The sequence below is a fragment of the Pseudopodoces humilis genome, chromosome 9, assembly GCF_049639895.1.
Source record: "Pseudopodoces humilis isolate 2021_Gansu_Grassland_sample_001 chromosome 9, ASM4963989v1, whole genome shotgun sequence".
Lineage (NCBI taxonomy): Eukaryota > Metazoa > Chordata > Aves > Passeriformes > Paridae > Pseudopodoces > Pseudopodoces humilis.
In genome coordinates this window covers 1,723,907-1,746,203 of record NC_142208.1, presented here as the reverse complement: position 1 = coordinate 1,746,203, position 22,297 = coordinate 1,723,907, and the positions used below count along the sequence as shown (strand labels likewise).

The following is a 22,297-nucleotide window of genomic DNA, read 5'->3' as shown; positions in this document are numbered from 1 at the left end:
CCATTTTCCCAACCTTTAAATGAGTGGGTACCCTACACGTTTTCCCAGTAGCAGTTAAGTCTTTGCTGACCCAAGTCAGGTACTTTCAAGAGTTCTGGCAATTTCACTTCAGGGTCCCGTACACCTCAGGCAAGAGCTTTCTGACAAATACAGCAATCAGAAAACAGCCCAAGAAACAAAACAGGTACAGCATCACCTTGAGAGTCCTTAACCTTTCAGGAGCTGTGTCAGGACGAGGTAACAGAGATGCACTTGCTTTGCTCTTGGATCAGATAAAAACAACCAACAGCAATCCCATGCGGAGCAGTCATAAAAACCAGCTACACAAAAACCATGCTACACAGACCAAAGGGAACGGTAAGCATTGGCAGGTTCTCCATGGGATCTCTGTGATTTTAAGGATTAAGAATAGCCAGGATTCTTAGAAGGGACTGAAGCATTCAGACATCCTACCTTGAAGCTAAATGCTTCGAGATCAGAGCAGAACATATTACTGCTACTACAACCTTCCAAACCCAAAGCAGGAGTACACCTGGCTTTGGTAACTTAAAGTAACTGCTTTAACAGGTGTGCAATTGAAACACAATTGGAACATTAGCTGTTCCAATTAGCTCAGCTTCACAGCTGCAAAGCCTTTTAACAGGGAGCTGAGGCTTTTATTAACAACATCTATTACTGAGAAAACCAGCGAGAATCCCTCAGTGCTCTGTGGTTCATTTTCTTTCTGTGCGGTTTCCGCTCCAGTACGCCGAGCATCTCATGAAAACATCACGCCTAAAAATGTTTCATCCCAAGGACAATGTTGGCATGAGAACAAATGGTTGTAAATACCATCAATTAGTTTAGGTTGAAAGAGTCACAAGGAGTTTCCTAACTGTGAGAGCACTGGAGTCAGAACAGCCTGCAGGGCAGGGAGGGACAGGACAGTGAAAACCTCACTGGTTTTAGATGAAATTCAATAAATTTCTGAAAGTGTGAGGTGACAGATGGATTGCAGCAGTCAGAGCCTGGGCTGGGTTCCTTGGGCAGTCCCCAGCAGGACTGTGTACGAGGGAACTACGTCCCTTCTCTGTGACTTTATGATGATGGTGCTAAGAAGCTGCATGGAATCATCTGGAAAAATAACCAGTTAATAGTTTGTGAACAGATGAATAGTTGAGTACAGGGAGAATCACGGTGGTGACCCCTTCCACTGGCACAGCTGTAGCCAGGAGGAGCCAAATTCCAGTTGTGGTGGCAAAGAGCAGGACTTCAGTGGATCAGTCTCACTAATAAATCAGCACTCCTGTTTCTCCTTTGGGACCATTAAATACTGGCAGCTTCCCCCTGAGGCTCCTGCTTTGCCCACTGCCTTTGCCCACTACGTGAAGGGCCAAGACAAGTGGACATCTCTTAGAGAACAGATTTAGCCTTCCACTTTCCCCCTCATTTTCTAAGCAAAGCACGCTCTTACGTTCACCTTAGCCTGGTAGTGTTTTCCTCTCTGGGTAGTTTAGACTTGAGACATCAACAAAGGTAGGTCAGGAAGGATAATTAAGATGTGCATATGCAAATTATAATTATACACTCTGCAAATTCGCATGCCACCTTCGGTAAACATTTTTAAAAGCCACGTGGGTTGATTTCACAAACACACATTTGTTAGGGTATCAAGGTATGCTGCGTTATGCTTCATTTTAAATAAGGCTTTAATTAAGCTGCTTGAAGGCCTGCAATTTAGAAAGGGATTAGAATTTCTTGCTAACCAGGGCTCGTTTTCATGAGGGTTATTCCAGTTCATAGGGGGATAATTATAGATTATGGTGTCTCTACATTCCCAGTGCATGGGGACTACTACGAGGTTTTTCAGCAACACTGTAATTCATCACAACAGAAGTGTTAATATTTCACTTTAATAAAAAATACATAATATTTTGAAATATTCTTGAATGATCCAGCTTGAAAAATGAAAATGACCTTTAAATCTATACAGGGCAGCTCCTTTGGGCACTTTTAATGCAATAATTTATTAAGCTCCTATATCATCATCATGTGTGCACAAATACCATGTAAATATTACAGCTGTACTCCATGACAAAATAAGCATAATGCAGACATAGGATCATACAGAGAACTGACAAATGGGGAAAAAGGGAAATCTAGTATTTTCTGTACAAAAAAATATGCCACTTTTTGATAATTTGTAAAAATGCTTAACTTTTGGCATTTCAGAGAAGAACACCGTATAAAAATAAATATTCTATGTACAGTAACACACACAGGTCAGTCCAGGGTTAGAATCATCACTGCAAAAGAAAACATAAACAAGTGTTAGTGACAGCCCACAGGGGCAAGGACCACGCCATGGGGGGAAGGAAACTGTTAGGGAAGCTGGCTCTGGGCTCTCCAGGAAGAAAAGGATCTCAGCAGGGATCCTTTCTGCCTCTCCAGGTAGCAAAGCAAGGGCGGGGGATTCATCCCAGGCTGACTCTGCCTCCACCCTCATCCTCACACAGTGGCTTGAGCACTTGGGAGTGCCACAGTGGGCACTGAAGGTCGGCCAGACCCCGGGGAGTGCAGGGGGTGTCTGAACCCAGGTGGAAATCTCATCTTTGTGCAAGGATTAGAGCACTTTGGGGCCAGGCAGCCCAAAGGCCACAGATACAGCTCTCTCCTTTGTAACCCACAGAGCTGAACTGTGATATACAAATAAGGAGGAGTTTCGGTTGCCACTTTTCTGGGATACAGTCCTGGAAATCCCATCCATGCATCCACACCTCTTCTGCCCTTAGCCAGATTCATGGAAAAACATTAGCAGGAGCCATGGCACTGCCAACTCAGCACAGCAACATTTCCAAGATTACCTTATTCCAGCAGCCTTGAACTGGAAGGCCATCTTCCCCCTGTGGAAAAGATGGAAGAAACAGCAGTTTAGGACACAGAAAATAGCACAGAGATGGAGAAAGGAAGGCGTGGGTTAACTGTTACTGCAACAAACAGTTTGAACCAGGGCTGGAGGAATAGTCAGAGATATTCCTCACCCTTTTGATGACCCAGACTTCTGGCTGGCAGAACAAGTGCAGCCTGAAGCAGGGGCTGGGGTGAAGAGGGGAAATGCCTGCAGGCTGTGCAAGGGACTTATGTACCTGAGAACCACTCTCCCCTAAGAAAGGAGTCTATCCAGGCTTCCTTGAAGGAAGACAACAAGGAACCCAGGAGGTCCAACTCAGCCTGATAAACACTGCCAGGGACTGGCAGTGGAAAGTGAGAGGTGGCTGCTGTGTGTCCTCAGGCCTGGCTCTGTAACATTGAGCTTAAAAGCCAATCTCAGAGTCAGCACTAACCTCAGACCCTGAGGAGGGTCTGGAAAAAAATCTCCATTTCCTTCTGCCCTGCCTGTTAAAGGGTTTGCTTTGTCATGTGAGACACTGTCCAGTTATCTCTTCTTGCCTCTGGGGAGATCCTCCTCCAAGGAAATTAGGAAGGCAAGCAGCTGGGCAGCCCCTCTGCTGGTTCAGGATGTCTCAGCTGAGTCCCTGAAAAGGGACTTTGGCTTCAATAACATCAGTGGGATTTGTGTGAAAAGCCCCTGGCGCTCCTGCAACCGTGATGTTTTGGGCTCCATGGCTGGGAAATGCTTTTGTAGATGACTGCCATTCATTTCAACCCTGTGCAGCCCTCTTTGATGGGCTAGATATGACACCAGTGCTAAGGTGCTCTGGAGCAGCAGATAAAAGTCAAGGTGTAAGGAAATACATCTCTGACACGAGAAGTCAAATTCTTGTGCTGTGTGCATGTGGCATACTCATGGTCTATCACTATTCCCCAGGAAACCCCAAAAAATACAAACAGAAAAGCAAATGCACAATAATATATCCAGAAATTAACTATTTACTGGAGATGCACTTCCAGGGGGCTGATGAACTGAACATTGCCATGTTGTTATAGCAATATTGCTTTTCAAATGCATTTTTCAGACTTTGGTCTCCTCGTGCCCCTTCCCCCAACTAAGTGGAAATCCAGAATTGCAAGTTATTTACTGGGTAAATTGTGGTTTTCCCATTGGTACACTGGTGGTGACAGGAATGACTGGTACAGTGCATGGCAGGAGGAGTTGGGAAGTTAGGTGTATGAAGGAATGGAAGGCCAGGGAGTGACAGCTTAGGGATCAAAGGAAGACCAGGGTCACAAGGAAGTGTTTGTTGCGGGCGAATGTGCCGAGAACGGAAACATGACATGCTTATTAGTACCAAGGATCTCCTTCCACATATCTCAGATGTGCAGAGAGTTAGTTCACAGCCTCCATAAGCTACACACATGGATGTGTCAGCTGGATGCTAAGCTTTTAACCTAGTTGGATCAAAAAACATGCTTATTCACGTTCCCAAGCTAGCTTGCATGCCAGAACATCATGTATAAAAAATAACAGCATCCATATTTCATCAGATTTTCTGGCAAGTTTCCCTTCACAAAAATAGGTATGAAAAGAAGAGTGAGTTCTAATATGGCCATGTGGGGTGAATCCTCACTGGGAGCAGCGACAAAACCAGAAAGGTCATCTGTCAGGACACTGGTGGAACCCTTGCACCTGTGAAATTAGGTGCCTTCAGCCTGAAGTTATTCTACAGGAACCTGGCTTTGGTCATTGGGAGACAAAACACACGGCTCTGTGGTCTTCCTCCTTTGTGCACTGTTCTGGGCAGGTTTGGTTTCACCCCTGGGACTGGAAGAAGTTTCTACTACCCAGAAGTTACAGAGCAGCAAGTGAGACTTTACCAGCGGTCACTGCCCCAAAGAGGCAATGGTAACACGCACAGGAGGGAACACTGGAAGGAAACTGATGTTAGCTCTTCACAAAGCTCAGATAACAAAGGCTTTAAAAGGCATTTTCATGGTGGGGTTTTGGAGTTTTTTCCCCTCAAGAAATCAGGAAAACCTTTCAAACTAAACGTGGCTTTTTGCTTAGGGTTATTTTTCCCAGCTAGCTGAACAACATCTCATCCCTTGTAGATGGCATCAAACATTCTTAAGTGAGCGTAAAGCTCGGCAGGGCCATCCTCAAGCAAACCTTGTCATGCCAAACAGGGCTGGATGGGCAGGGCAGGACAAATTTCTTCGTATTACAGAGATGTTGAGACTGTCCCAGGGAGCAAAGACATCACCTGAATTGCTACATCTTCAGAAAACTCAGAGAAAATGAATAAATTGGTGACCTTTATTGGGATAAATAGTTGGGGTTCAGTGTTTCTGAATACTTTTGTCCTGCAACAGTTGGGCTAGATTAGGCACTAATACAATAATCATTTTATCACTCGAATAAGATGGATATTGGGAAACAGGCAATACTAAATTCAAATTTTTTGGATGCTATGGATACAATTTGGACTTTTGGGGAGAGTCATAAATAGGAATTATCCAGCAGGGAGGTTAAGTGTCCCCATTCATATGTTTCACGTGGGCTTACTTATGGGATAATTACTATTTTCAGTCATCTTCACGTATGTGGTATATGGAACCATGTCAGGCTGTGCTCATCACACACAAGCATTAAAAATAGAGTTAATGAAGGACACAAGCACTGCAGCTCCTTGTGAGGAAGCCAAGCCAGCTCAGAGCTGGGTCTGCATACACTGATTTACTGGAAATTGTCAGAGTGAAGGCAAAGGAGGAAGTGAAACCGTTGTAAATAAAACCACATTCCAACTATTTTTTCTCATGCCACAAAGTGTTACTGACAGCAGCTGGGAATCAGAATGAAGGGAAGGGCCTGGTACTGACAGCAGCAATGAGAGGAAGGGAATATGGAGACAGGTAAGGAAGGAACTGCCGGGTATTTCTAGGGCATGGGATCAGAAATTGGGGGGGGATCAGAAAACAGCACCAAGAGCCAAAAAGCAAACGAGCATGCAGGAAAGGGAAGGTACACCATACCAATGGGCATGGGGCATCCAGGCCGTCCAGCCCAGGTAGCCCCGGCTCACCCTTCTCGCCTTTAAAACCTCGGAGACCCTGTTTATGAAATCAACCACTATCGTTATTTCAGTCAGTGCCAGCCAGCTCCGTGTCCCAGGAGGAGAGGCTGAGAACCCACTGGGACTGGCACAGGGCACTCAGCTGCACACCCAGCACAGACCCCTGTCTGCACAGTCAGCTGTGCCTGCATCAGCAGCAGTTTCCTGTCTGGTTTTCTGTCATCTACAAGTTCTCTGAGTTAAAGCTGAGAGGATGGGAATGGTGTTTCCTCCATTCCAAAATCATCTGTTCCTCCAATCCTCACTAAGAAACCCAGCAGCTGGATTTCTAAAAGCATGATCCCCATGAACTCTTGGGATTTGCGGCACTGCTAGCAGATTTTTTGGCAGTGTTTGCTGCAGTGTATGAATTTAGGTAAGAATGTACACATATTCCTGTATTTATCCATTTGCCTAGACTTATAGCCAATCTGTTATGACAGAAACACATCCCATTTAGGATAACTGAGACTTGTTTTCCCTCTGGGTAGTGCAGCTCAAGTGCCCTGTGTGCTCTCAGGCCATCACATCAGCTGGCTGTTATTCCAAGGCAAGGAAACCAGCATTCCAGTTTTGCTGCCACGTAGATTTGATCCCATTGAGCATCTCCAGAGAAGAACCAGCAGCAAAGGAGACAGGGCTCTATCCGCAGTGGAGAAAGCCCTGCGCTCCCAGCACGTGGAACACCCCATGTACCCAAACCTTTGTGAGGTCTGGAAGAGGAAGGAACATAACCATGGTCACTCAGAGATCAGTTGGTCCCAGGCTGTGGTGGGAACCCAGCTGGGCCTTATCCGAATGTTGCACTTTTGCAAGACCATTATTTATGTTATGATTTCCTTCTGTCTTCCCCATCAACACATCTTAAAACAATACATTTGATGAAACAGGACATACCAACGGACAGGGTGCATCTAATCCAGGTGCTCCTTGGTCTCCCTTATCCCCTTTAGACCCTCTAGAGCCTTTCTTGCCCCTCTCCCCCTGTAAATAATAGTTTAGTCCAAGAAAAAAAGAATACACAAAAGCTTTAGGATCATCCATTTCAAACAAATGTCAGAGATAGTTTAAGAAAGGATAAACATTTAGGAAACATTTTAAAATAAATCTCCCTCTGAGATGTTACATGAAGACCAACGTATGGAGCTGCTGAGCTGTAACTGAGCTGCATGAATGCCATGGCTGCAGTCCCACACTGGCAGACTGAGGGCTCAGCATCAGAGGGGTCAGCACACACTTCTCAGGGCTTCCCAGACATCAGAGAGGGGCACCCTGGAGAACTGGCTGACCCCAGACACACAGGATGGGAAACCACCCTCTGGCCAGCAGTGTGCCACCAGCTCAATCTCCAGCTGGCTGCGAAGGTCCCTCTGCCACTGGAGCTCTGGGATAGCACTGGGATGCTTTTTTTACCCCTCTGAATTCCCATTCTTAAAGAATGTCTCATTTAGGGAGCTGTCAGCCAGGGAATCAAGGAAGTACTCAGCTCTGAGTCTGCACATTCTGGCTGTCCTTTGGGATGCTCTGAAGTGCTCTCCCAAAAACCCTGTTGGACCAGGAAGTAGTCCTAGGCAGCACAGAGCCACAGGGTCCCTGAGCCTTAACTGGCAGCACAAGGCAGGGTATAGTGTGGTATTTGCCAGTTATATCCATACCAAACCCTTCTGGATAACAGGAAATTGTCAAAGCTGCTGAGCACGAAACAGGGGGAAGGGGCTGCTGCACAGGGAACTGAACTTGGGGTCCTTGTGGGGAGTGTTAAAGGAATTAAGGGATAAGAACAGACAGCACAGGCTGCTGCTGCTTCTTTTTTAAAAACAAGTGTTAAACCCAAAGCTGGCAAGAGAAATGGATGGGAGAGGAGAGGTAATGAGAAGTCACCCAGAACCAAGCACCAGAATGGAGAGGATAATCCAGGAGAAATGCAGCATGGGTTGCTCTGGAGGAAGGAACCAGGAAGAAAGGTGGAAGAGGAGGAAGGGATAAAGGGGACAAAGGTGGACCTGTAGGAGCAAGGAAGATGCACAAACACACAAAACCCCCCCCACCTCCCCCCAGGCATTAAAATAACAGCAGGACAAGTTCAGGGTTCACACTTTTTCAGTTGGATTACACAAAATGCTGTCTGTTATTAGTGCCACAACCCAGGCACAGCTATGCTGATCTCCTGCTCCAAGCAGAGAGCAGCAGGAGCATTTCTGGGATTTAAAAAGCAGAGAGGAAAAGAGAGGATTTTGGCAAACTGGGATTTCAGTGTAAGGAGTAAGGGGAAATCCCCATAAAAAGGCTCAGTGGCAAAAGGGGTATTTTCTAGGGTCCCCTAAGATAGTGCACTTGCCCATTTACACTCCTGAGTTCCTCACACTTTTCCATTGCAAACCATGGGCTGCAGTGAGGATGCTTCAAGGGGCCAGCAAAACTCCCCACTTGTGCTTTCCAGCTCATCCTCTACAAGGAGCTGCAATTTCTCCCAGATTTCACTTGCTTTTATGCCAGAGCTCCGAGAAATCCCATCTAATGGAAGTGCTCTCTTTTAACTAAAGGACTCAGTTCAAAAACCAACTGAAAAAGTCTAGGAATTAAAAGTGACATTTTTTTAGAAGCCACACAAGCAAAACAAAAGTGAAGAGAAGGTTAAGAAGCGAAGCCAGAAATGCAATGATTAAAAAAGGGGAGAACTTTGGTGCTTCCATGAAACTTGAACCTTTCTCCCCTAGTTTAAGATGCCAGTTGGCTAATGCTGTCCAAAACTGCCTTTTCTTGTGCAGAGTAAGGTCAGAAATCAATTGCAGATAGAGGATAGAGAACACTCACTATACATCAAAAGCAAATCCATACAGTGAAATCATCACACGGGCACATGCTCTATAAAAAAATTACACCTCCAGATAAATTTAGGTGATGCCAGAGTCTTATGAATAAAAGGTGTACCCTTGTACTGTATTGAAGTGCTTGACATTTATACAATTGTAGTATTACTAACTCAAATCCAAAAGTAATTTATATTTCTAATATATAATCATTTGTATTTCTAAATGTAAGTTATATCCAACCATAGCTCCTAAATGTTTTTATGAAAAAGATTCAGATTCAAAGCCTTAACAGGCAACAAAACCTGACGAAAAAGAAGGAGCTTCTCCACATGCACTTTTTATTAAGGTTTATCTTTCAGTAACACAGGTGGTACAATGGGAAAGCTGCCATTCCTGCTACTGGGTTTGACCCAGCTCTTCACCATCACATCCATTCAGGACAATGCCTAAAGGAGACTTCAGGCCTGATTCTTCAAGACAGGTGAATTTAATTTATCTTTTTGAAACTTCCATCTTTCAAATTCTCTGCGGGATTGTTTGCTAGAACACAACCTTTTTCATGCTTCAGGGGCAATTTAGAAGTACTGAAATAAGATTTGCTGGCTGCACCTCAGCTAATTCTGCCAGGAATCCCTACACACATCAGTAACTACAGAAGCGGCATTTCCTAAAGCACACCACATTGCCCTAACTCATGTCCTGTGCTTCAGTTAGAACAGAGGTGTGAAAACATCAGAAAATCCCTCCTACAGCCTTCAGAGAGATGTAGCACAATGTTCCAGGTGATGGAACGAGCTACAGGTGTCACCTCCTAAAACACAGGGGTGTACAGTTACGTGGATGAAGGCTTGGCACACAAACACATGCTGGCTGCTCCAGGTGCACAGGAGTTAACTGGGCTGCTAGCAATTAAACACAAGGAGTTTGCCTGGTAACTTACCCGGACTCCCTTGTCACCAGGTAGACCTTGTAAACCCTGAAATGCATCAACACAGAAAGAAACATTTGAAAACGAGCAGATTTCACCATAGTCCCACCTAAGAGAGGAATGTATGCTCAGGATTCTGGCTTTTTTTTTTTTTTTCCATTTGTACCAATGGCTATGTCAAAATTAAAACTTTTCTAGCAGGCAACCTCCTCTTCACCTCCATCAGACCATCCAGGTGGTAACACCACTACTACCTACCCTACTCTTCAGATAAGAAACAAAATTAATTTTGACAATGCAACAACCTTCCTTTTTCGTGTTAAACAAGGCCGCCCCATGACTGCATTAGACCACAGCACCAACACTGGGCCTATTTTGCAAAAATTAATCCCAGACAGTGGGATTAACCTCACTGAAGGCAGTTTTTGTCCCTGCAATGACAAGACAGGGCTCTCAGGCAGGCAGGAGGCAGACACCCAGGCTGTGAAAGGTAAAGGAACGTGCCCAAAAGTAGCATTTTGGACTAAGAGTCCCACACAGCTTCTTTAGGTAGTTCAAGGACCAGGGTGAATTAACAGTTTCCTTTCAGCCTCCTCCACATCACTGTGAGTCAGCTCTAGAGCTAATCAGCTTTTTGTGTCACTCCCATAGTGAACAAAATCTTGTAACTTGAGTTATGCCTAACCCAGCTGTGACTGTGAACCCTGCATTACAGCAGCATCTTCAGCTGTCAACCCCAGCAAGGAAACAGGCTCTGGAGATAAATCCCTAGGATTCCCATACTTACAGGAAGCCCTGCTGGCCCCATTGGTCCTGCAACTCCAGGATCTCCTTTACTGCCCTGAAATGGATAGAATAGAATAGAATAGAAACTGTTCACATTCCTATTCAGTACAAACAGGCAGCAGAGCACCGGAGAAGAAAAAGCAAAGCACGCATTTCAAAGCACCTGAAAAACCCCAAGGATGAGATACTCAAGCACCAAAGAGGCCAAGCTGAGGGTCTTGTATGCACAAGGAGAGGGCAATTCCAGCTCTGGAAAAGCCTAGAGCTCCTCTATCCCTCAGAGCTGTTGTATCTTATAGAGCATCTGTCAGTTCAGAAGCAAACTCACCCTTTCTCCTTTTGGTCCTGCTGGTCCCGAAACCCCAACTGGTCCTGGAATACCCTGCAGTTGTAGGAAGGAAAACACATCAGGACACTTTTATTCCAGGCTTCCTTAAAGCCAGGAGACACTGCTGCTCCCTTAGGAAAAGCACAGCTTGGGAGGACAGGCTGGTGGTGGAAGGCACTTAGCGCCACTACAGCTTTCAGTGCTGGTGGAGATGGATTTGAAGTAGTTGGTAAGGCAATTTGAAGAACATGGGAACTGCTGTGTTAGATCACACCAGCACCACTGTACAGAGCCTCGTTTTTAATCCTGAAGCTCTCTCTTGACAATTATTTCAGCAGGCATTTCTACCAGCTCCACAAACAGCAATTCCTTCTTGCTGGTTTGTACCACACAAGGCTGAAAGCTGTAGCAGAATAAAGGCCATTTACACACATGATAAGCAGTTCACTTTTCTTTTTGCTTATGTCCTTATTTCCTTTACCCCCTCCCGGAGTCGGCGTAGCTGAGCGAGATGCGAAGCGCTGGGTCAGTGTTTCATGCAAGCTGACAGACCCCAAGCTGCAGTGCTGAATGCAGGTGTGTGCAGGCACAGATGTGAGCTGGGAGGGGTATCCTCCAGTCCCTCTGCTCCCTCTTTGCCATTCCTGTCACTCCACCAGGCTCCCAGACAGGAAAACCCAGTGTTTTTCCTAACCCTTTGACACAGAGGGTGTCACCCTCTCCCACCAGCACACCAAACTTCCTTGCTGGTGCTCCTGAGACTCGCCTGGCCTCTGGGAAATTAATCAAAGTGATCTTTAATGCTGGCAGCATGGTGGTTCAGTAATAGTCCCTCTGGCTAAGAACAGGATTCCCCAGCACCTCCAACTCAGACTCCTTGTGCCACACATGGGTCTACAATTCCCTCATAGAGCCTCAGTAAAGGGGTACTTTTGAGACATTACCTGACTCCCAGGAAAAACCAAGGAGCAAAATGGGAAGTCTTTCTAAATGCCTTAAAACAAAAGGGTCTTGCACTTTTTAGTGTCAGTCTGCAATCCTTAGTCACTAAAGTAACCCCTCTGATGAGAGCAGGATGGCTCATGTGGGTCAGGGGAGCTTTTCAGAGAAGTCAAGATCTGCAGAATACAAGTGGAGGAGTAGCTCATGCAGCACACAACTTTTCAGCATGGTGAAGGAAGAGGAAAAAATCAGGCTCTCCTTAGATTCGTGCAGTTGTGGAAATCTTAACTGCCTGCAATTATCCATCATTTAGTGCTATGGAATACATTGAAATCACCCCTGCACATCTATTAAATTGTATCTACAGCTTCCCCCAAACAAGTGACTGTATAAGCTGCCACTCAGATTCTCTTCAGAAGTCAGAGCAGCTGAAATTATTCCCAGCTACACTGAGGAGGAAAAATTGCTTTTTGTTTTTAAATAGCCAAATGGATTGTACATGGGTGATCTGTGATTTCCCATGAGGGATTAAAAATATTTGGCTGTTATTTAACAGCTGTTATCCAAGAATAGCAGAGTGGTTTGCAGAACCAGGTTGGCATTACTTAGAATCATAGAATGGTTTGGGGTCAGCAGGGCCCTTAAAGATCATCTCATTCCAACCCCCTCCCATGAACAGGGACACCTTCCACTATCCCAGGTTGTTCCAAGCCTTGTCCAACCTGGCCCTGAACACTTCCAGAGGAGGGGCAGCCACAGCTTCTCTGGGCAACCTATGCCAATGCCTCACAGTAAAGAACTTCTTCCTAATATCCAATGTAAACCTACTCAATCTTTCATTTTTAAGCCATTCCCCTTTGCCCTGAGACTACAATTGCTGATCATGAGTCCCTCTCTCCCATCTCAGGTTGCAGACCCCTCAGGAGAAAGAGGACAGGAGAGCAGAGCATCACAGAACCATGCAGAGGTTTCATTCCTCTTGTTACTGAGACAGAGTGGAGCAAGGAGGCTGCGATCCCAGGACCCAGATTTGTAGCATCAAAGAAGACAAGTGTGTGACATCACTCCTCATTTTAAGTTTAACCTCCCTCCCAAGTCTGCTTTGGTAAAAATAAGATTATTCCTGGTGTAAACAAGACTCGGGTGGAAGACACAAAATGAATCACGATACTGGGGAGGACAAACGTCAGGTAACAGAAATGGAACTCACCGGTGGTCCAGGCCTGCCGTCTAAACCTGAAGCACCCTGGACAGGCGGGAAGGGTTCACAAAAACCAGGCAGAGGAGAGGGGAGGGGAGAGGTGAGTAAAGCAGTGACTCGAGACAAACATATGCTTGCAATTAACAAAAATTAAGATCTCAAGGACAGGTGATGGCACTTACAAGCAAACCAACAAAAACATAGAAACACTGAATACATATAATGTAGACCTGTAACTTTCACATCCTCTTCAGAGTGCAAATTTCCCTCTCCCAGTGCCACCAGGGAAACTCCTGGGGAAGCAGCTGTTCTGTGACAGGTGGTGAAAAGGACAACGTGACAGTGGAGCTGGAATCTGCACTGCCTTTGTGGCAGGCTGGGCAACACAGGTGAGACACAAGGCTCTGAGGCTGCTGCTCACCAAGGCATTTACAGGCAGCGCAGGGCCATCAGCTGTTCAAGCTGCTACCAAGAGACCCAGGGCTTGTGGTGCCCACTAGGTCAGCTGCAGGCTTGCTCCACTCCACATGCAGTTGTTCAGGAGCTTACAAAACAGGTGTCTCATCTCCCTGTGTCACCAGTGCAGATTTACACCAGACTCAGATCGGGTGGCACTTTGCTGTCTGCTCAGCTCTTGCCCTGAATTTCCTCATCCATAAGACCTAAAAGTGGCTCTGCCCAAGGTCCATCGAGCCCACTGGCTTGTCTCAGACAGTGGATGGGAGGGAAAGCTGTGGTAGAATATAAGTACCAATTATTTTGAATTTTCCTCCATTTCCTCACCCTGTCAGCCATGGATAAGCTCAAGGCTACTGCAGACAATCAGGACTGGAATTCCAGTGTGATGTCAAGCCCTAAGCCAGAGAAAAAGGCAGCAGATCCAGCTTCAGGATTTTACAGCCTGAAATATTTCAGAACCTGTTTGGCACGGCATTGAGCTTGACAGGCTGAAGATACACTGGATCAGGCATGGAAAAACTTATGAAGAGAATTCAGTGGCTCTGAAGAAGGATACAAGTTCCACAGTATCTGATCTTACAAGCTGGTGCTTCCTGGTTGTCCAGCCAATATTGCTGATCCAAACAAAACATTTCAAAGAGGACCCTTCTGAGTTGGTCTTCCCATCTCCACAGCTCAGGAAGAGTGATGGGAAAAGCCAAGGGACCTTTGGACCCCCCATGGGGCTCACTGCTGCGGAAAAAGCAGCTAGCACATTCCCTGCCACAAAGATGAGTTGTTGGGATAACTGCTGGAGCATCTGCTCACACAAGGTCACACAAGGACCTCCATCCCCTGTGCAGATACCCCACAGGCTTGAGGGAATAACCATTTACACAGAAAACTTCCATTTGCATTTCTCAGGGCACTGGCTTCTGACTTCTCACTGCTCCACTGAGGTACAATCCCGTGCCTTTGAGCCTTCCAAAAGCAACCCTTTCTCCCACTGGCTCTGCCTGGAGCCCCAGGGAATGTGATGCACTCATTCTGGACTCATTTGAGCACCTGGACTTAGAGGGGATTCATTCAAGCTCTAGGAGGGAACTACTGTTCAGCACAACTAAAGGAGTAAAACATTTTACGAACAAAGACATGCACATTTCAGCCAAAGTCAGGGACAAGGGATCTGGGTGGTCGAACACAGGACAACAAAGCCACACAGTACATGAGATACACTCTGCAGTGTTTGTTCCAGGCAGAACATTTGGGGAAGGGTTACTGTGCCACCAGTGCTTTTTATGATGAGATAACTCAGGGGCTGGTGGAACAACTGAGTGGGACTAAGTTACCACCAACACATCACCAGGTTTGTATCGAAAGCTCCTGCAACTTCTTCTGTACCATACACTGTGCCCCAATTCCTCTGGCTAAGGCAAGCACTGCTCCAACACCAGGCCAATGGGACCAAGTTCACCCACAGCAGGGACACGCTGGGTCAGGGGGAGCACTGACTCCATGGCAGAAGGGACGGGGATGGTTCAGCTATCAAAGGAGCTGGTTGCATTAAGAACCACCATGCTTTGTACAAAGCTGAGCCCAGGAGACAAACGGCTGGGGAACAGCTTTCCACATCTCTGACTTCTGTTTCTGGTCTTGCCCTGAAGTGCAGAGAACCCCCAGGAAAGCTGCTGCTTGTTTTTCCCAGTCCTGCCAGAAGCAGGAGGAAATAAAGTGATCCCTGATCTATTCAACAGATCTACAAGTTGAAGGCTCAGTACAGAAACTGAGGCTTTGGGTTTAAAAGCAAAGGCACGGTTATTTATAGACCATCTCTTTCTCTGACTTTACATACCAAATCCCCACGTGCGTCTCCTATTGAGGGATCTTTTTACAGCTGATATTAAGTTTGGCTCACAAAGTGCTGCTTGCTTCCTGGATACTTACGGGTAATCCCAGTGGCCCTCTGTCTCCTTTTTCACCCTGGGCACCCTTCTCTCCTTTCACTCCATCAATCCCTGCTTCCCCCTAAAGGAAGGATGGAGCAGAAAATAAACCCACCATAACAGCACTTATATAACAAACATTCCTCCCTTCAGAGAGCGCCAGATAGCAGAGGGAATACAGGAGGCAGCAGAGTAATGCCTTAGCCCAATTCTCAACCTAATTTGAAGAAAATCACTGTCATTCACATTACCCCTGTGTGAGCACCTGTTTTAACTCAGTGGCAATAAGTCCTGTCCTGTGGGTAAAGATGTTCAGAGGAGAACTGAGCTCGCTCCGGTGCTGCTCTCCCTGCTGTTGTTGCTGTATACATATTTATATATAAATATAAATAACCAGAAGTTATCTGATATGGTGGGTTTACATTTTAAGATGTGGATCCACTGGAAGTGAATGACAGGTGTCTTCAAGCCTCGAAGAAAAATCATACAGAAGTAATGTTTGGAAAGACTTTTGTAAATGCTAAGGCATCAGTTCCAACATTTCAGGGAAAAAAAAAAATTCAGCATTTTTTTCCCAGACATACTTTTAAAATTCTGTAAGATAAACTACAAAGCAATATTAAACAAAATACTCCTTTTAATTAAATTCAAAATGTAACCCAGAACATTTTTTCCCTCCTCATTTCCATCCATAAGGCTTTTTAAAACATATCCATCCCTTCTAGCACCCAAACAATGCTGGTGGCCAAATACTAAGGATAATCAAAAGAATTAAGACACTTTGCACCTTTTCCAATCTTTGCCCAAAACTTCACCAGAAAGCTGCAGCTCTCCTTGAACATTTCCACTCCACTATTTTTTGTGCAGGAGCAGGTAAGACAATGGTGCAGGCTGGGCATTTGGATGGAGATCAGAAAGATTCTCACCACCAAGGATGGTGAAGTTCTTGAGTGCTCTACAGCAGAATGTACACGGTAATTGAAAGACTAATTTTTAGCTAGAGCTCAGTTCCTTAGGACTGTGTGACAGACTGCTCACCCCACAGACCTCCACCCTCCAGACAAAGATTTCAACTCTGTCCTCATGGGCAGAATTCCACAGACCAGTGAATTCTGGGTGAAAACTGGAGGGAATGACCATTTTTTAGGGTCCTAAAATGAGAGCTGCTAATCCATTTCCTTCAAGAAAATATCCAGAAGGATTTATCCTCTTACCAAGATGGAAGAAAAGTATCACCTGAATGCTAGGAGGTTGTTACTACAGGCAATTCTATCACCTGGGACAATTTCAGTAGGTAACATTCTGTACCCTTACCTTGGGTCCGGGAATGCCCTGAAGACCCTGTGTTTGGGACGAGAGACAAGATGTAAGTAATGTTTCAGGATGGGCTTTAATTTAAGCTCCAGGTATCCCAGTTAGGCGTGCAGGGCAAAGGTGTCGCTTTCTGGAGCACGAACCCTCAGCCCAAAGGCCTCTTTATTTGTGTAATGGGCACTTGATGTACTGTTCTCATCTCTAACGAGGAGCCTCTTGCCAAGCACACCCTGGCAGGGGGCCAGGTGTGCTATTAAGACAATTTCTGCAGTTGATCCCTTTAATCCCATCCATCCCATCTCACTACTGTCTTCCCTTTCATCTCAGACTAACATAACCTTCTTTCTTTGCCCTCCCAGCCCACTGCAGCTCTGACCTACCCTGGGGGTGGGTTTGGAAGTGATACTAAGCATGTTCCCATTTCAACACCGCGGTGGTTCTGGCTGTCTTCTCCGCACAGAATCCTCCCCAGCCACTGCTCTAACCCCATTCCCAGTGCCTTGCTCCTCAGGTGAGTCACTCAAACTTACCGGAGGTCCTGGAGGGCCTTGGGGTCCAGGGGGCCCAGATATCTGGAAATGCAAGAGAAGTCACCGTCAATGAGCTGCCCTCAGGGGCAAAGTGAGGCTGCTCAGAGGGGAGACAGGACACAGGGTGCAGCAGAGCTCCTCTGCCAGGCTGGGAAACCTGGACTCCCCCCAAGGACTGCATTAGGAAGCAGCAGCAATCCAGGACTGAGCAGCTGGGAAGCAGCAGCAGGACTCAGGGGCAGGTTATACAAAATTTGCCAATATTTAAGAGGAGGGAAAGTAGCGAGGCTTTTTCCAAAGAAAGGTCCACTCCCACTACTCTACCAATATTCCTACAAGGAGGTATAAGGTCAAAGAGTAAAAGACAGGAAAGAAGGTGCCTGGCTCCACATGTGTCAATAGCCTGTGGGACTCCTTGCTACAGGGCACTCCAAAGCTAGGGGTGAGCTTTGAGGGGAGAACAGTCAAGTTCAAGAACACCAAAATCTTTGGGGAAAAAAAAGAAATTACATGTGTATATATACACATGCAAATAATTGCCAGGAAATCCATTTCCTGCAAATGCTGAGGAAAGTATTTGCTATGCTTTCCATGATCTGTTCTTCCCTAGGCATTCCTTGTAGATGTGAGACTGTTCTTGTGTCAGGGAAAGGAGGGCATCAGGAGCCAGAGGTGGCTGCTGACGCAGCCCCACAGCACAAGGTTTGCTGTCCTCAGCGAAGGGGTGCCACCAGAGTGTGGGTGTGCCACTTTCCAGCAGCACTGCTGCCAAATCATCCCTCCCCTATTGCTGAGATGATGGAGGAACACAGGAACAGTAACCTACCGATTCTCCTGGATTTCCTTTGTCTCCACGCTCCCCAGGCTCACCCTTCTCTCCCTGCACACAACAGCAGACCCCGTCACCACCGGCTGCGCTCCGGAGTGCCCCTCCATCGAAGCTGCCTGGGAACCACCCACGTGCTGGCAGGCAGCAGCTCCCCCGGGAGAAGTGGGAACAGAGCATGTGTTTCACATTCCCAGTCTGCTGCTGGAGGCCTGACAGACATTCTGTGACACCTAGCAAAGGGGCAGGGCTCTGAGGCTCCCAGGACACACAGCACTTTGGGAAATGAGCCCCCGTGTGCTGCTCTATGCTATTTTCTCTTTACCAAGCAGGAAAGAGCAGCCTTGTCTTTTCCATTCTTACTGTCAGTCCTGGAAGTCCAATGGGCCCTGGCAATCCTGATGGTCCTGGTATCCCTTGGTCACCTCGTTCGCCCTTCTCTCCAGTGGGGCCATCTAGACCCTATAGATCAAGAAAGATTTGTGGAGTTTTGCATGACTAAGTCAGGCAGACATGTAAGATATCAGTGCAAGAGCCAAGACTGGCTCTGGTCATCTCAAGAGTACTCTGAAAACCTTGGAAATCCACCAGTTATCCAGGGAAATGCAGGGCTTCACTAGCATTGAAAGTGGAGGGGCAAATGGGTGAACATCCTCCTGTCACTGTGGATGGACCAGTCCCCAGAGTGGGGACAAGGTACTGCTTTCCTGCCTCCAAGTCCTGCTCAGGATTATGCAGTTTGCCACACTAGGCAATCACGCCCCACAGCCAGCTGTTGAGACAGCAGGAGTTTCATCCTGGTAATCCCATAGAAGTCGCTGCATAAACCCCCCTGTGCAGTGCTGGGGGCACAGAAGCTGTGACAGACTGAAGCTGGGAGGCTGGGCACTCTGCCCCAGTTAGTGGCTGGCTTGTGAGGGGTTACCCCATGTTATCCCAGGAGGGGGTGGGTGTGCTGCTGCCTCAGCCTCCTGGCTCACAGTCAGACCTGCTCGCTTCCAGCAGCGTTTCAGTGCCAGCAAGACACCAGGCAGCAAGCTGAGGAAGGGACACGGTGCCCAGGGAACAGGGCAGGCACCTGGGGACAGCCACTCCAGCAAGAGGACAACACACGTGCCAGGATCTCCTGTACTGTGACACTTCACACAGCAGCACCCACCTTGCAGGGCCTCTGAGGCATCCAAGGAGTGCTGAGGCCTCGCCCCAGTGCTCAGAGAGGCTTTGATTTACTCACCGGTGAGCCTGCTTGTCCTGGCTCTCCCTTATCGCCCTTTTCTCCTCTGACCCCGATGTTGCCTGGCTCTCCCTTTATTCCAGGAGGTCCATCCTTTCCTGGCAGCCCATGAGGGCCAGGGGGGCCCATTTCTCCAGGCTTCCCACGTGGTCCCTAAATGAAAATCACACAATGTGAAGAGAGACATTCACAGAGAGAGTAAGGCTATTCCTGCCTGGCCCAGATCCTCTTGTCCTGCTCATCCCTTCCCTCACAGCCATCCCCTTTGGAGACAGGACAAAGTAGCCATGACAAATGTTAGGACATTGACAAACTATTAATGCTCCTTTTTGTGAGGCAAAATGCTTTTTTCCCTCGTGGGAAAAGCAACTGTGTGAAGTCAGTGACTCAGAGATGACTCCAGGTAAGACCTCTGAAGGGAAGAGCATCGTGCCTCACCTTTTCTCCATCGTGGCCTGGAGGACCTGGCAAGCCAATCTCACCCTGAAACACAGAATTGTTACTTTGGCAGTTTGAAAGCAGCTATTTTGACTCCTTCTCTGGGGCACTGTGATGAAGAAGGGCAGGCAGTGCAGCAATAGTCTGCACACACTACTCACAGGGGAAAAAAAAAAAAAGCATGAAAAATCCAGGATTTTTCCTGTAATCACTAAAAATAAAGGATGGAAAGCCCTGGGTTTTTCTGCAGTCATAAAATTAAAAACAACAAAAAAACCCAAACAAGCAAACAAAAAACCCACAAAAAAACCCCAGGAAAACCCCTGTTGAAACATTACATTATGTGACTGAGAATTTTCCCAGTCTGCTGATCCTGATTGCCACCTCACAGCCCCAGTGCAGTCATGCAGTCCCCAACCAACACAGTCCCACAGTTTGGTTCCCACAAGCCACTTCCTGAAGGGAAGGATGAGTAGAAAAGATCCTTCATCTTTCAGATTAGGCATTATCATTGTGGGAAAAGAGATTTTCCAGGATATTGTGTGTGAGGAGGAGCTGCAGAGGACAGCAGGAGAATCTGATAGGGCTGGACAGGAAATATAGGAGCACTGGGAAGAGTTGTGGGTGGGAATTCTGCCTGGGCCAGTCCTGTGTTTCCCCGAGGTCTGTGAGTGCTGAATGGAGACAATACCTTCTGTCCTGGTGGCCCTGGAGGTCCAGCCACACCTGGACGTCCTGGGGGTCCCTAGATCAAGAGAAAAAATATTTTCATATTGTCAACAGGGTTTGTATTTTTGTGTTTTGAAACCAAATACCTCTCCTAAGTTTAAGGGGAAATCACACAGGACTATTCCAAGGGATCCCCAAAATCATATTTTCTTGGGAAGATGAGCAATAGAGAGCCCTGAGAGCTGCTCTTCCCTGCTCCTTCTGAGCACCCCCTGTTCTGAGCAGCATGCATGACCTCTTAAAGCAGAGGGATGAAAGTCCTGATTAGAATTCAAGTGCCAAGATCAGAAGGCAAGATGAGCTTTTCTTTCAGCTGTCAGCTGCCCCAGCTTTAGCTCCCAATGGCAAAGGCCAAGTGCTTTAGCTGCACCTAAATTGTCAGCCCATCTGCTTAGGACAGACATACAGCTACTTGTGGAAAACCCCACAGCATAGACAGGAACTCACCATCAAGGCCAAAGTTCTTATTTCCTAGGGAAAAAAAAAAAGTGAAAAAAATAAAATTAGAAAAGTAAACAGTCATTGGAAAACTAAGCTTTATCCTGGAGCTGGCTTGTTCTCCACTACTGTAACACCGACCCAAATGAGTAAGGAGTTTACAAAAACACTGCATGCAGTGATGTGTGGGATGAAGGGGACTATGGCACAACCAAGAGCTTCCCTTTGCTGCTACTGCCAAGGGAGCAGATCTACACTGTTCCCTGTCTGTGAGAAATAGTAAAGCATCCAGCAGTCACCTCACAGGACAGGAGGGCAGCTGCTCACCTGGAGAGCTTCGCTGATGTTCCCATCATAGTCCATCATTTCATCCTTCCCAGGCTCTCCTTTGGGGCCCTGCAAAATACCAGGTCTTCAGCCAGGGGCCTTCCCTCGGGGTGCTCAGAGCTGTGGTTCACTCTGGGCTCAGAGGGGCCCAATTCATGAGTGTCCAGTTTTTCATTTAATAAAGAAAGCCTCTGAAGTGCAGGAGATTCTACAGCACTGCAGCCAGCCCAGCTCAGATCACCATGTCATGACCATGGAAGCTGGCTGTCTGGGAAGAGATGAAGCTGAGGCCAGAATCCAGGAGCTGGATTGTTTGACCAGTTGTTGGATGTGGGCACGCACCCACTCTCTTGTCACCTTTTTCTGGTAGCTCAAGGGCCTGAGTCCAGACTGGCATGTCCAAACATCTCCTCCTACGAATGAGCCACCCTGAGATGGCCTGGGAGAAGTTTTTCCTCTAATGTAGGGGTGAGGCTAAGGAGTGGAGAAACAGCCCATCTCAAACTTAGCCACTGCCCCTCTATGAGTACTTTTAGTGACAGCAAGACCCAATCTGGACTGTCAGTGTGGTCCCACTATCCCTGTGAAGGGCCAAAACTCTTGGTTAGTGAAGGAACACCTACCCTTGGGCCCATGGGTCCCTGGTCTCCCGGTGAACCACGTTCCCCCTGAAACAAGAAGATCACAGTTTTAGCAAAGTCTGTCCCTTCACTTTCTTGGAACTCCAGGAATCGTGCTCTGCTGGTGCTCTGAAACAGTCCGGGCTAGACAGCTTGATTTAGAATTCTCATTTTCAGCTAAGCTTTGTACACACAGGAACCAATCTGCAGCTCCTGAACCTCAGAACCCAGAGCTCAGAACTCCGAGCCCTCCGTACCTTTTCTCCCTGTGATCCTGCAGCACCAGGCTGACCAACATCACCAGCTTCTCCCTGAAAGGAAGAGAAAGGGAAGGGAATGGGTTTGTATTGTGTTGAGAGGGTGCAACTTCCCTGCTGGCTTCGCATTTCCAGGAGGAAGAACTGCAGAACTGCACCAGCCAAGCACCCCTCCTGTGCCCCTTCTCCTCAGGTAGCCCAAATCTCCTGCCACA

The 22,297-nt window shown here is 47.0% G+C and overlaps 1 protein-coding gene across 1 annotated transcript in view; it reads right to left on the bottom strand.

The window, feature by feature from the left end:
* Positions 1–1,938: 1,938 nt before the first annotated feature.
* COL13A1 (collagen type XIII alpha 1 chain) overlaps positions 1,939–22,297 on the bottom strand; it is a 51,840-nt gene continuing 31,481 nt past the window's right edge. Inside the window, exons 20-39 of the mRNA XM_088059515.1 lie at positions 22,083–22,136; positions 21,829–21,873; positions 21,206–21,274; positions 20,888–20,911; positions 20,403–20,456; positions 19,712–19,756; positions 19,274–19,426; positions 18,403–18,501; positions 18,040–18,093; positions 17,214–17,255; positions 16,684–16,710; positions 15,371–15,451; positions 12,998–13,033; positions 10,846–10,899; positions 10,519–10,572; positions 9,744–9,779; positions 6,888–6,974; positions 5,911–5,988; positions 2,844–2,882; positions 1,939–2,285 (exon numbers count right to left, since the gene is read on the bottom strand). Coding sequence (XP_087915641.1) covers positions 2,283–2,285; positions 2,844–2,882; positions 5,911–5,988; positions 6,888–6,974; positions 9,744–9,779; positions 10,519–10,572; positions 10,846–10,899; positions 12,998–13,033; positions 15,371–15,451; positions 16,684–16,710; positions 17,214–17,255; positions 18,040–18,093; positions 18,403–18,501; positions 19,274–19,426; positions 19,712–19,756; positions 20,403–20,456; positions 20,888–20,911; positions 21,206–21,274; positions 21,829–21,873; positions 22,083–22,136 — 1,134 coding nt within the window. The 3' untranslated portion in view covers positions 1,939–2,282. The remainder of the gene's footprint in view (positions 2,286–2,843; positions 2,883–5,910; positions 5,989–6,887; positions 6,975–9,743; positions 9,780–10,518; positions 10,573–10,845; positions 10,900–12,997; positions 13,034–15,370; positions 15,452–16,683; positions 16,711–17,213; positions 17,256–18,039; positions 18,094–18,402; positions 18,502–19,273; positions 19,427–19,711; positions 19,757–20,402; positions 20,457–20,887; positions 20,912–21,205; positions 21,275–21,828; positions 21,874–22,082; positions 22,137–22,297) is intronic.